The 14,444-nt window shown below is 45.4% G+C and overlaps 1 protein-coding gene and 1 long non-coding RNA gene across 4 annotated transcripts in view; one reads left to right on the top strand and one right to left on the bottom strand.

Annotated features, from left to right (window-relative positions):
* Positions 1–14,444, top strand: part of LOC141571141 (uncharacterized) — a 466,720-nt gene that overhangs the window by 387,500 nt on the left and 64,776 nt on the right. The window lies entirely within an intron of this gene.
* On the bottom strand, positions 6,951–10,190 carry GAS1 (growth arrest specific 1). Its single transcript, XM_019734007.3, has one exon. It carries the CDS (start codon positions 10,088–10,090, stop codon positions 8,303–8,305), a length of 1,788 nt encoding a protein of 595 aa, XP_019589566.3. The 5' UTR covers positions 10,091–10,190; the 3' UTR covers positions 6,951–8,302.

Below are 14,444 nucleotides of genomic sequence, written 5' to 3'. Positions count from 1 at the left end.
ATTTTCTTTTCCTTGGAGTTCTTGGGCTAACCAGATAGAAAAGATGTGATTTAGATAAGGGCTGGCCGTGCCTTACGGAGGGGTCTGGCTACACCAAAAAGGCCAACAATGTGATGTATGGGTCACATGGTATCTAGAGCATACTGATGTTTGTTTTATAAATAGTATCCAGTATTCAATTTTATGGTTAATAACTCATTATAGATAATTTGTTCTTCCAGAATATAATGGTACATTTTCATTTAGGCATATGTGAAGAATCAGGGCACGTTTTAATTCCTGAAAATGTCCTAACAATTTTTGCCTTAGCTCTTCTATAAGAACTTCACTGGAAGAAGACAACTGTACAATGAGCTGAAAAATTATAGGATTTAATTCTTTCACTTGTAAAACACATTAAAAAACCCAAGATGATCAGTCATATATACACGACAGCTTATGTTTTCCCACACATGTCTGAGGGGCATGTACACATTTTGAGAAATGAAAGATGAAGAAAAAGCTTAATGAACAGTTATAGACTAAGAAGGTATGTGGTCATTCTTTACTAGTGGAAGAATGGTCTTGTTACAGAACACAGGGAACAATACCCAGGAAAGCAGTCTTCTAGCATGGCCCACACTTCTTGCAGAAAGGAAGTTTCATTTTTTGGTTCCCTGCTGTATCCCTAGTGATTAGCATGTCACATGGTCCATAGCAAGTGCTCAATAAACATTTGCATGAATGGATGAATGAATGGATAAATAAAAGAACTTTTGAGACCCTTCTTGCTCTTAACATTTTTATGTTTTTATGATTTATTCATCTGCATATGTTTTTTCAAACAGAACGAGTTTACAGTTTGAATTATTTTAGGCTTCAAAACATACCACTTCTCTTTCCTGAAAATTTGAGGTACACTGAGCAAATGAGGGAAAGGAGGGCATGTTCCTTTGAAGTGTGGATAACTGGGCACAGTGATGACAGGTGCTGAAACTACACTGTCTTCTTTCTTAATTATGGTTCTGAATAGTATTATTTAAAAACATTTTAATCATGAAAGTAGGGTAATATATATTTACTGATAAAATATGGGAAACATGAACTTGTAAGGAAGAAAATAATAATTACCCACCATGCCAGCACTGCTAACACTCTGTAGCACATTTCCTGCTGCAGATAGATGATTAGAGAAAATCATTTGAATTTGGTCCAATATTTCAAAAGTTCATGGCCTATTCAGGTTTTCTGCATTTTGAGAATGAATATGGTACTAAAGTTATGATTGCAATCTTTTGACACAAACAAATCTAGATTGTATATTCACCAACTTACTGAATAACCATGGTCAAATTATTTAAGCATCAGTTCCTTCTTCTGTAACACAGTGATCATATAAATAACAAAGTTTTTATAATGATGAAATAATGTAATATATATTACATGCTCAGCTCTGTGTATGACACATAATAATGACTTAATAATATTAATCATTACTTATTATTATAATACTATTCTTCTAATGAAATTTTGATAATTTCTTATTTTCCTTGAGTTTGTTGTGATTATAATTATGATTACTACTGTTATAATGAAGAATATTTTGGTCACTTATATAGAAATCCAGTGACTTTGTCTTGGTCTTTAAGATTTATACAAATTTAAAAAATTGTAAGAAAAAAAGGATTTATACATAGTACTAGTCTCTTAAGCATTTCAACATTTAGGTATCATGAAACTTTATTACGCTTTGCTCCTGCTCCTCTTCAGATCGCTTTGACCTTCTCTTATCCTTTCTGGGATTCCTTTTCTGGACACCTCCTCCTCTGCCCACTTACTCCTTTCTCTCCACACTCTCTTTGGGTGTGTTACTCTCAGAGTTGTAACCATGATCTGCTCTGAACTTCAGACTTGGAGTTGGTTTCCTGAAGTTCATTGCCAACTGGCTATTTTGTATATTCTCAAACATAACTTGCCCTCCAACCTTTCTTCTTCTGGGACTAACGATGACACCATCCACGCAGTTTTCTGAGCCAGAAGCCCAGCAGTCATATTGGCCTCCCACCTTCCTGAACACTCCGTATCTGACCAATCACAGTGTTTTGACTCTGCCTTCTTCCTTCCCCCCAGTGCTGTTCTTCTAGTTCATTCCTGTCCTTTGTCCATTGGACCTGGCAGTAGCCTCCTGACTGTTCTCCTTAAAACCATCGTGTGTTCTGTTTAAGAAAGCGAACCTCTGGAACTTTGAGCTGGGATTTCCCAGCGGTTTCCCATCATGTACACGGTGCAAGGTAAAGTCAATGCTTAGCCTGACATACAAGGCTTCTATGACCTGGTATTAACCCCTTCTTTCAAACCTCATCCTTACTACTTCCTACTGTATTCTTTGCTGGTAAAAAATGGCCACACACACACATACACACACACACCCCCCCCCACACACACACTATGTGGTTCCATCCCTCTGTGGTTCCCTTTAGTGGAAATGTCCTCCCCACCTTTCTCCTTGCTAACTCCCATTCCTGTCTTCAGAATTAGCTTCAGTGTTACCTCTTACAAGAAGCTTTCTTTAAATACAGTGTTGGGTTAAATCATCCAGTCATCCTCTGTGCTCGCCACTGGTTGTTGCAAGTGTCTGTGTGTCTGTCTCCCATCCTGACTACTGGCTTTTCCAGGGACAAGACATACTCACCTTGGTCTCCACACACAGTAGATCCCCAACAGATGCTTGTGGAACCGAAATGGACTCTTTTTATTCCATGCCCCGTTTCAACTGTACAGGACTACAGACATAAGTTTTCGTCATCACAATAGCTTACTTCAATGTTTGCTACAAAGGTAGCTCCAAATAGGTTCAACTAAGTGACAGGTAAAAGGTAACAGAATTAAAACAGAAGGTAGGATGATGGCATTTTCACAGAAGAGATGTCTATGAGAAAGGCCTCAAACCTCACTGAAATGGTCCTTATTTTTGGTGCTTAGTAACATCTGGTTAGTGATAAAACATACAGTAAGATTTAGTTGTGAGGTATTACTCCATTCTGGCATCCAAGAACCTACAACTACCCTATAGAACTTACAAAGTTTAAACATAGAAATTAAATTGTAAGAATAGATAGCAATAACGAGAAATGTAAGAGAGTCCATAAAGTCTGGAAACAATTATTTTATTTTATGTTACAGATTGAGGATGTCCTTTATGACAGTGTGTGTATTCACCTGTTTGCAGACTTTAAGACGCGCTCTTGTTAGCTTATGGAGAACTCATCACAGCTACTTATAGTATGTATCAGCACCATTGAGAGTAACTGAAACTTTGATTCACATTATAAAATTGGACTCATAACACTACAAAATCAGCAACAAAGAGTTTTGATAAATGCCATGTCAAAAAAAAAAAATGTAGACATTTGATTTTATTATGGAACCCAAGCTACCAAACTAAGGGAAAAAACTTTCTGCATCTCAGCAGCCCTTCTTGCTTCTGTTGCATGCACATTACACAAGGTTTGGAGGTAGCTCTCCAAAATATGAGCTGAAAGCTTCCTCGGAAAGCAAATCTTTCCCACATCCTTCCCTGCAGTGTCTCTTTAAGAGGTGTCAGCGTGGCTGAAAGAATGAAGTGGCTGCACATTGTTCCGCAGTGCTATTATGTGCTTAGCATTTCCATCACAAAAGTGCCACTCGACTTCTCCCCGATTAATGCAGCTCGAGGGCTCTTGTCGTCCTTTAATAAAACATTGTTGAAATCATTTATTTAGAGCCCCTGGTTACTAGTGGGAGAATGACCATCTTTGTGCCAAAATATAGTGTATACAGTCCACTATTTTGTAGTAGATCATTCTGTGATTTAAGAAATTGATTAAATGGATGACTTAGAAGGTATTTATGCTAATAGCACATTACTTATGTCATTCAGATAGTCAAGGGTGAACCTTTTCAACTGTCCAGCAGAGGCTAGTCCTCATACAGAATACAGTAACATCCTACTTGACCTAACTCACAAGGTGGCAAGACCCACTGGAAACAGGCATCTGTAGTATGACGCTTCCCAACAACCTTGCTTTGGGTAGATGGGAGAAACCAGGTCAGCTGACAAGTGTTTCTGATGTTCCTTGGTGTAAGAGGTCAAAAAACAAGTAATGCATGCTTTTCTTTTCACAGGCTTGAAAGGGATACATGAGGTTCTATTTGAGCACATCCACTGTTAAACCCAGTAAGCTAATAACGCAAAGCCACAGTTTAAAGTAGAAAGATTTTCAATGCAGCGTTTGATGGCTCCAAAAGTTCTCGGGCCATTCCCCCCTCTTTTTAGTCTATACTACATAGCATTGCCAGGATGGACTCAGGGTACAAACACAGAGAGTGATGAGCAAGGGAACCCCACTCCATGAAGTTTCTCTTGACTCTTCAAAGAAAAGAGACTACGGGTTCTGAGTCACGTCTTCCCCATGTGGACTCCATTGGGAGAGCTTCAGCGCATCCCACATGGGTCAGAGCATGGTGGCCCCTTACGTTTGTGGCAGTAGATGCCAAGCGCTGCTTCCTTACGTTTGGACATTTCTAGGGGCCCTGCCCACGCCAACGGCGGTCCTGCTGCTTAGTACAAGAATGTAGTTCCCTCTAGCCAATTTTCCCCTTTACATACGCATATTGCTCGTGTACATTGCTAGATATTGTTAAAAATAAACAGAGACCTTATGTTATGTCCTTTGTGGCCACATACAAAAGCATTGCTGTGTGCTTGGGCGAGCAGTGGAGCCTGAACCTCCTTCTATTTACTGTATGGTCACTGTCAGTTCAATGAACTGCCTCCTTGTTCTCCACCATTGTCCCGCACTCCCTTAAACATTTGTCACTGAAGTGCCTCTAAAGACAAATAAACTGTCACTGAGAAGGCAAACCTGCTAAGTGGGGGAAAAGAGAATGGCTGCGAGAACCCATGATTTTACATGAAATCCAAAGGGAGTTGCTGTCACCCGGAAGACTTCTGTGAGAAGTGTGGCGCTTTTTGAGAATCCCCAGGAAAAGCCAGAGATGCCTTTTCTTCCAGTAATGGTACTTCCAGGCGTTCTCCATCTCAAATGTCCAAAAATTCCAAAAGGCTCCCCAGAGAGTGTCAGACATTACAGATGTCAACATCTGTAAAAATCCTTTCTATCTAGGAGCAGATGGCAACCTATAATTCCATAACCAAAGCAGAAGGTCCTAACATCTTGGCAACCTGTTCTGGAATCCACTAGGTCTGCAGAAGGTTGAGGGGCTCCTGGGCTCCAGTGTAGAACTGTTTAAATTGAAATGGACCACAGATCAATGTTCACTTTCTTCAAGGAAGAAAGCAGAAAGCCTTGTGTCCTCTTTCCCCGAGAGGAGTTGTGTTGATTTATTCCAGGCAGATGCTTTTGACAGGACCCTGTAAAGTCAAGTCGTGAGTTTATTGTAGCAGTTAATTATCAGGCCTTTTCTGGTGCTAATGCCTTTTTACTTCTTACTGGGGAAAACTGGGCCTTTTACTGGGACAAAGACTTAACTTTTAGTCAAGAATGTGTTAAAATAACATGAGATGGAGATAATTTAAATATATTGAAGGACAAACAGGAGCATTGCTAACTCCACATTTTATAGAGAAAGCTGATTTCATTTACAAGTCTCTTGGAATAAATACCCTTTGCTCATTTCCCAAATAAACAATGCTTTCAGCTTTAACAATGTTTACTCAACCATTCAGGTGACAGGGGATTCCAGCCACATACCATTCTTCTCTGACACTGTAACTACCTAAGACTTTCTGATGCTACACGTATACGCATCTCTTGGTTTTAGATCCAGCAAGAAGTGCCTAGAAGCCCTCCATAAAAGCTGGGAAAAGAGCAAGTTAGAGGAAAAGAAACCTTGAAAGTAGGGGGTAGGAGTTGGTGGGAGGAAGTTGGGAGGGGGCATAGCTTTGTTAATTACTTCAGGCAGCAAAGAAATCTGGTTATGTTTTCTCAGCACATGTTAATATCATATAAAGAGACAGGAGATCTTGCTAATCTGTCGACCCCTCAGACAAAGTTTATTTGTGGTGACTTTTAAACTCCTGACTTGCCTTCCAATCACCGCGTTTAAAATGAAAAGCTTTAAATAAACACCAGGAATAGAAGATAAATAAACTTTTTTTCCCCCTTGCAAGTGCCTAGCTTGGCGAGGTTCAGACTTAAATCCCCAGAGGACAGAGCGCTCTCTTTTGTGTTAATGTTTAAAAGATTTTCCAATGCCGGAGTTTATTCCTACTGCAAACATTTCTATTTACAAGGTCAAGTGTATCAGCACTCGACACAGCTTAAGAGTGTAATTATTTATCTAAGGGCGTCTGAGTGTAGATCAGTAGCTCTGGCAGGAACCCAGCCTTCAGCCCACTGCTAAACAACTCCTCACAACAATATTACAAGTTCTGGTAATTGTTCCTCTCCCCAGTGTGTTTACTTTCCCTCTCCTGAATGTTTTGTAACAAAATTTTGTACTTTTTCACCAAAAGTGTGAAAATGACTTTGAAGTATTGAGTCTTGCAGGTTTCCTAAGACCTATTGGTAACAGATGTTATTGGCATGTTTGATTGTATGAGAATGTCTAGTAGCCTAGAGGACACTCCTGGAGGTGTGTTTGGCAGGGGGGAGAGGGGGTCCCACTGGAAAAGGGGGAGGAGAGATGTCTGGGTTATCCCCAAATTATAGAGGAGATGCTATTTTGTGAATTCTCTCCACAATCATAAAAAGCAATGGAGGTCAGTCAATTATATTTTTTTAGCTGCCTCATTTACAGATGTCTAATTATTCATTAAATTAAAGGCAGAAATAATAGCCCTCATTTCTTGTCTTGTACTGCATTTTAATTTCAGTTGATGGTTGATAGATTCCCAGTGGCCCCTCCACACCCCTCCTCACCCATTATTGGGTTAACCGCAATGTAACTGGAAAAGTAACTACACCATATTCATTATTTAAAACTCTTTACTGATGTACATTTTAATAAAACAAATAATCAAAAAATACACAAAGCCATAGTTACTTAAAACATAAGACTTTTTTTTAAAGAATGTCTATAAAAATACAATGTTTAAGGCAGTTTGGAAATGTATTTATACATTTCTACAATGTCCATAAATTCTCTTGAAAATAAGAATGTTAACTTCAGGTCTATAAAATACACTGTACATTTTAACTGTTCTAGATAGAGCACACTTCACAATGGACTGTGGGTTTGCATCCCTGGTGACAAACTGATTCCGTACATTTCAAGGAGGAAAGGTGTAACATGGATGCAGATTTAAACATTTTAATTTCTTTTTAAAAATAAATTATTTCTGAAGCATACAATTTATAAAAATTCTATATACAAAGTACAGCAACTGGTAACAAACCCCAGTTTTAATACACTTTATATAAGAAGTACCAGGGTTTAGCACCCTGATAAAAGCAGAAGCAATATACGTTCTCTGCATATTTGTACATATAGTTTCTTGATGTAAAGAACAAAAATGACAAGAAAACAAACATCATGAAGAGGCTTTCATAGATGGCAGTGCAGAGCTCATTTAATACAAACTTGCATTGTTCAATGCCACTTAGCAACTCTTTAGATCAGCATTTTTTAACCCTTAATCCTAAGAAATGTGCTAAGAGATCCGAGTGGTGGAAATGAAATTAAGGGCAAGGGCTCAAAGTTATCCAAAACTAAGTCAGGAATATTAACCTCTTCCCACCCACACCTCTCCCCCCAAAAAACAGAATTCAGGGCGCTGGTACCAAGAGTAAACGAATGAACAGGTAAGTGGGACTTCTCTGATTACTTACGATTGCAGTGTCCTCACTGGCCACAATAAAAGTCGATACCGGCCCTTCCCTCCCTCCCCAGGAAAAATGCTCATAAACAGACAGACTTGTTGCAAATATAAATTCCCCTTCGAACCCCCTGCTCCAATCCCAGTCTCTTGAAACCGTTAAGGCCCCACCGGTCAGCATCCTCTTCGGAGTCCAGGACTACGTTTCTGTTCCCCCATTCCCATTCCACGCTAGGTGTCTCGAATTCTAGAGCGAGGCCAGTTTCTGCAGGGCAGACGAGTTGGGAATTTCTGGAGCCTGGAATGGGCACAGGGGAGGCTGTCCAAGAAATCATGCTCGGGAGAGGAGACGGGGAAAGTGCCAAGAGTCGTGGCGGGGTGACCGGCTAGGCAGAGTCTACTTTGAAAACGTTTTGGCAACTATCCCCAGCCATCCCCTCTGTCCCCAAGCCACAGGTGTCCAGGCGCGGGCCCTCCCGCCGCCGACGGCGGGGGGCGAGAGGGCTAAAACAGCAGCGGGAGCAGCAGCAGCAAGATGGAGGCGAGCGGGGTCCAGGTGCCTCGGGGGGCCGAGCGGCCACCGCCGTCGCCGCTCCTGCGCCCGGGTCCATAGGGCAGGTCCCCGCGGCCGCCCGCCGCAGCAGCGCCGCCGCCCGGGCGCGGTGGGTGCGGGACGCCGTCGTCGTCGTCCAGCGCCTGCTCCCCGCCCGCTCCCCCGGCGCGCTGCTCCTCGTCGTACTCCTCGTCGTAGTACTCGTCCAGACCCCCGTCTGAGCCGCTGCTGCCCGGGCCGTTGCCTAGCTCCGCGCCAAAGCACAGGCGGGCCATGTTCTCCTTGACCGACTCGCAGATGGGCCGTTCGAGGCCGTCGCACACGCAGTCGTTGAGCAGTGCCGCCTTGGGCACAGCCAACATGTCCTCAATGACTGTGCGACACTCATCGGTGCAGCGCAGCCCGTTGAAGAGCTTGCCGCAGTAAGTCAGGTAGCGGCTGAGCGCCAGGTTGCAGCGGCTGTCGCGGTCGCAGCGTCGCCGGGCTTCGGTGCAGCCCATGACTCCGCCTGCGCCCGGGCCGCCCGCGCCGCCGCCGCTGGTCCGGGGCAGGCACGGCTCAATGGCGCGCTTGGTGGACTTGCAGTTCTCGTCCTGCGCGCAGTCACAGTCCTCCAGGGCGGGCCCGCGGCGCGTGTGGTTGAGCTGAATGAGGGCCGAGATGCAGTGGCTCGGGCAGCGCCAGCGCGACGAGAAGGAAGCGGCGGAGGCCGAGAAGGCAGCGGCGGCCCCCGGCGGGTCGCCCCCGCCGCGCTGCGCCAGCACGGGCGCGCACGCCTCGGCGTACTGGTTGTAGGCGTAGCTGCACTCCGGCTCCCCCTGGCACTGCAGCAGCGCCTGCCAGCAGATGAGGCGGCGGCCGTGCGCCAGCCCCGAGCCCCGCGGCGCCGAGCCCAGCAGCTGCAGCAGCACCATCAGGCACAGCCAGGCGCCCGGCACGGTCCCCCCGCGGGCCCCGCCGCCGCCGCCCAGCAGCCCTGCCACCATCGCGGGCAGCGGCGGCCGCCGGGCGAGGAGGGGAGAGGAGACGAGGCGCGGGGAGCGGCGGACGCGGAGCGGGTGGAAAAGTTTGCCCCAGTCCTGCCAACTTCTTGCATGAGTGTTTTCATAAATCCATGCGCGCCGCAGGCTGGTGCCCCGCTGCTTGCAGAAGGTCGACTCTCGCTTGGGCTGCGGTGGCTTCCTAGAAATGCACAGCCGCAGAGCACCTCCGGTCGGCCCCCGGCAGTGGCGGGAGGCGCTCACTGCCGCCCCGGGGGGCTGCGGGCCGCGGGGCCGCGGCGGCGCTGCAGGACCGCGGGGCGCCGCGGGTGCATTTTGCTCCGCGCCTGCAGATCCGTTGTGCCGCTGCGGCGACTCCTTCCTCCTGGGCTCAGCGCCGCGCCGCCGCCGCTGCCGCCGCCGGCTCTCGCATCGCGCCGCTTCCTGGCTCGCGTGCGTGCGCTGCCCGCCTTCCCGCGGCCCGGCCGCCCGCGTCCCCTCCCCCTCCGCCCGCGACGACCCGGGCCTCGGCGGAGCACCGAGGAACCCTTTCCGGGCTGCGCGAGGAGAACAAGAAACTCGGCGCGGCCTGAGAGCGGCTCCCGGGCTTCCCTCGGCGGCGGCTTCTCGGGTGACAGACAAGGAGCCCGGGGAGCGGATCCGCTGAGCCCGGCTGCGGATTCGCTCGCAGCGAAGCTTTAAATACAAAAGTGGGCCGGGAGCCCCCGCGTGGTGCCGCGGTGCCCCCTCATTATGCATGCATGGAAAAGCAAACAAACAAAAACATTAGCAACGCTCCTCCGGCTCGCCGAACCCCGGCCCCGCGCTCTACAAGCCTGCCCGCTTTCTCCTTTCTCCACTCTCTTTTGCTCTTTGCTCTGCCCCCTTTCCCGGCTTTTCGAGATGCTATTGGTCCTGCCTGTTGTTGTTGAAACTTTTTTTTTTTTTTTTTTTTTTTACGGGCTGCTGGAGTGAGGTTGCGGAGTGGGGGAGGGCGGAGAGGGTGGTGGGCAGCTCACATTCAGGCATTCAGGGCTTGAAAGGAAGGGCTTAAGGAGCCTGACAGAGGCCTGGGAGCTCCTCCTACTCTTAAGGAGGCTCGGATATGGAGACTCAGCTCGCGCTCAGAAACAGCGGGCAGGGCTTAGGGGCAGCTGTTTGCATCCGGCTCGGCCACGGGCCTTTTTGTTTGGTTCTTTTAACTTTTTTTTTTTTTTTTTTGGTAGTTGCGTTAATTCTCCCTGGCTTCCATCTGTGCCTTCGACTGGGTTCAGAATTCGGTTTGTTTTTCGAGTTCCCCGTCTTTGTGTCCGGATCATCATAGGAGGAGAGGGAATAAGAGAATTTAATGTGGGGCATTGAAACTTAAAAAAAGAAAAGAAACCCAACCCAAACGCGCACAAGAAGGAGGCACACATTTTAGGAAGATGCTGATGAGATATTTACAACCCCGGGCCTGCCTTCCTCCCTTTACCCTACCTCCCCCCCACCCCCCACACACTCCCTGTCCCTATTTGCAGATCTGGCAGGTATGGTCGTGGAGCCAGGCATCTTTGTCAATGCAAGACAGAAATCCATTCAACCAAATTAGTTTTTTAAGACTGTAAGTTACTAACACGATCGGTGATGAAAAAATAATAATAGCATTAAAAAGCTTTAGGAATGTTGAGCAGTACCATCTGGCCGCAGTCACAACATAAAGGAAGGGGATAAACTGGCATGCACCAAGGTTTCTATTGAAGTGTACGTTTCAATCCCTCGCACGGTTTAAAGGAAGCCACGCTGGTACAGCTCCCTCCACAATCCAGGCGCGGGAGTTTGCGAACTACCTTAATATGCGGCGCAACGCAGAGGTCGACCGCCAGAGGCACCGGGCGTCTGTGGCCTGTCAAAAACTGGCGCTTTTTTCCTCCCCTTTCCGTGGAGAGACTATCAACTCCATGTGTCACAAAAATTAAGGCTAAATCTCCTCTCCAGAAGCAGAGGGAGCCGGGGCTCCAGCGCGCACAGAGTTCGGCTGTCCGCCTCTCCCCGAAGGCCAAGTGAATTTGAAATGGCAAAAATGAGAACAGAGCCCCAGCAGACTTACCAGGCTACAGAAAAGCCTCCTGTTCCCTCCCAGGCTGCTGCATTCCTCTGAGGCGCAGGGTCTGCTTTAGGAAGCTGCACCTCTGCAATCTCCAAAACAAAACAAAATAAACCTTAAAAGAACCAGGTTGAAGTAAGGCAGATCTGTGTGTGTGTGTGTGTGTGTGTGTGTGTGTGTGTGTGTGTGTGTCCTCTGACTTGAGTCGTAGAAAACACATATACAATATCAATCTGTTGAAAAAAATAGAAAGGCTGCAACTGTGTGGCCCATCTAAACAACTGTTTCCCAGGCTCTGGGTAGTTTTGGTTTCTTTTTCTGTTATTTGGAGTTATAATCTCAGTCCTGCCAGAAGGGCTTAGACAAGTCACACTCCTTCTCTGTGACTTGGATCCTTCATATGTAAAGTTCAAGGCCAGACTAGACACTTGAAAAAGTCCTTTTATCTTTAATGCTCTGTGATTTTAGGCTCATAAGAACAAGGTCAACATTCAGCTGCATCTTTAAGCTGATATTTGCTGAGTTCCTTTAGAATAGTGGGCCTCAAACGCTAGTGAGCATGAGCCTTGCCTGCTGGCCTTGTTCAACACCCAGACTGCAGGGCCCAATCCTGGAGTTCCTGATGCAGGAGGACTAGTGGGGCCCAAGAATATGCATTTCTAAAAAGTTTATGGGCATGCTTGTCTGGGGACCAAACTTTGAGAACCACAACTCTAGAGGACCACATTTTTTTCTTCGTTGTTATTTGTAAAACTTGCCCCTGGTCTTGCTTGATACAGCTCTCAGTAGGATTTAAGGGAGGGCCAGGAGCTTTGCTTGCTCCGGGGACACCTCAGCACCCTAGTCTCATGAAATGTCAGGCCTACTGGGCTATCAGGTGCTTGACATAAGCCTGAGAAGGAGGCTATCATGAGATAGGAGAACAAATGAGCCCCCTTCCCCATAAGTCCCAGAGACCATGAGTACCACCATGCGTCACATCCAGGTTTTCACTGATAGCCACCAGACCTCCAAACCATCCCTCATCAACCAGACATTAATCCCCACATCACTCTGTACATCTCTTAAACTGACTTAATTCCCATTATAAAATCCCACACACAGACAAAAAAAAAACAAAAAAAAAACACAACCCACTTTCACTGGAGCTCTTAATCTGTTCTCAGCAAAATCTCCCGTATCCTCAACCTGCTTTCTGAGCTGGATCTTCACTTTCTTGCTCTAATTAAAACCCAGCTAGAACCTACAGAATGGAAGAAAATATTTGCAGACCACATATATGATAAGGGATTGATTTCCAAAAAAAATATAAGGAACTCATACAACTCAATAGCAAAACAATCCAATTTAAAAATGGACAGAGGATTTAAATAGACATTTTCCCAAAAACAGCATACAAATGCTCAACCAATACATGAAAAGGTGCTCAACAGCATTAATCATCAGGGAAATACAAATCAAAACCACAATGAAGTATCACCTCACAGTTGTTAGAATGGCTGTCATCTAAAAAGCAAAAAGATAAATGCTGGCGAGGATGTGGAGAATAGGGAACCCTGGTGCACTGATGGTGGGAATATAAATTGGTACAGTCATAATGAAAATAGTATGGAGGTTTCTCAAAAAATTAACATAGAACTACCATATAATCCAGCAATCCCACTTCTGGATATATATCCAAAAGAGATGAAATCATTGTGTTGAAGAAATATCTACACTCCCATGTTCATTGCAGTATTATTCAGAATAGCCAAAATATGGAAACAACCTAAATGTCCATCAATGTACAAAGAATTATAAAAATAAATAAATAAATATATACACAATGGAATATTATTCAGCCATAAAAAAGATGGAAATCTTGCCATTTGTGTTAACAGAGATAGCCCTTGAGGGCATTATGCTAAGTGAACTCAGTCAGACAGAGAAAAGACAAATACTGTATGAGCTCACTTATATGTGGAGTCTAAAGACTGAATTCATAGAAACAGAGCAGAATGGTGGTTGCCAGGGACTGAGGGTATGGAGAAATGAGGAGATGTTGATCAAAGGATACAAACTTTCAGTTATAAGATGAACAAGTTCCAGGGATCTAATACACAGCGTGGTGACTATAGTTAACAATACTGTATTGTATGCTTGAAAGTTGCTGTGAGACTAAAGCTTTAATCTTCTCACCATAACAACAAAATGATAATTATGTGAGGTCAACGGTCTGTTAACTAACCTTATCGTGGTACACATTCCACGATGTATGTTTACCAAATTGTCACATCGTACACTTATACAATGTTATATGTCAATTATACCTCAATAAAGCTGAAAACAAGCAAACAAACAACCAGCTGGCCCTTGTAGGCACAGCCTCCACTCTTCAGTCCTGGCTGATTTTCCTTCCACAACCCACATCCTCCCAGACCTTGAAGTGGGGTACACGGGTTTCTCATTCCTCCCTTGTTCTCACTTTCAAAGCATTCTCTTCCCTCCTCCCTGGAAATCTCTAATTTTCTTGAACAGCATGCTGTCAGCATCCCTAAAAGTCACCTAGTGACTTTTCCTCCATCTATAGCCTTTATCAACTAGGATTCCTTAGGGGAACCACTGAAGACAGAAAATGAATTGAGTGGCTATTTCTTCAATCCTCTCAAGGATGGTACATACCCAGCACCATTCTGGAAGCAGAGCAGAGGTCAGTCCATCACATACAGCGGATGCTATATCAGCCAGAGAGTGACCACAGAAGTCTATGAGTAAGATAGATGAAGGATTTCTTATGGAGAGGACCTCCCATAACTGTGGGAGCTGGGGCGGCAGACAGTACAGTCAGTTGCTTTTGCCTCTAGTATTAAGCTTAATTCACTGTGGTTCTGTCACACAGGCAGTTGGAAAGGAAAGTTGGGACAACTGGAACCCGTGAGGAAAACTAGCACCTGTTGTGATGAACTGGAACTGGTATCTCCCTCATCACTTCCATCTTCAGTGCCACAGGGAGTGACCCACAGGGGAAGCTGACATCCTTTACTATGG

The sequence above is a fragment of the Rhinolophus sinicus genome, chromosome 16, assembly GCF_057876585.1.
Source record: "Rhinolophus sinicus isolate RSI-liver-muscle chromosome 16, RSI-T2T, whole genome shotgun sequence".
Classification (NCBI taxonomy): Eukaryota; Metazoa; Chordata; class Mammalia; order Chiroptera; family Rhinolophidae; genus Rhinolophus; species Rhinolophus sinicus.
Note: the sequence above shows the minus strand (reverse complement) of the source record. Positions and strands in the feature narration are given on the sequence as shown.

What these genes read in the sequence shown, in the direction of transcription:
- GAS1 (XM_019734007.3), bottom strand. Translation starts at nt 10,090, where the DNA reads ATGCATAATGAGGGGGCACCGCGGCACCACGCGGGGGCTCCCGGCCCA.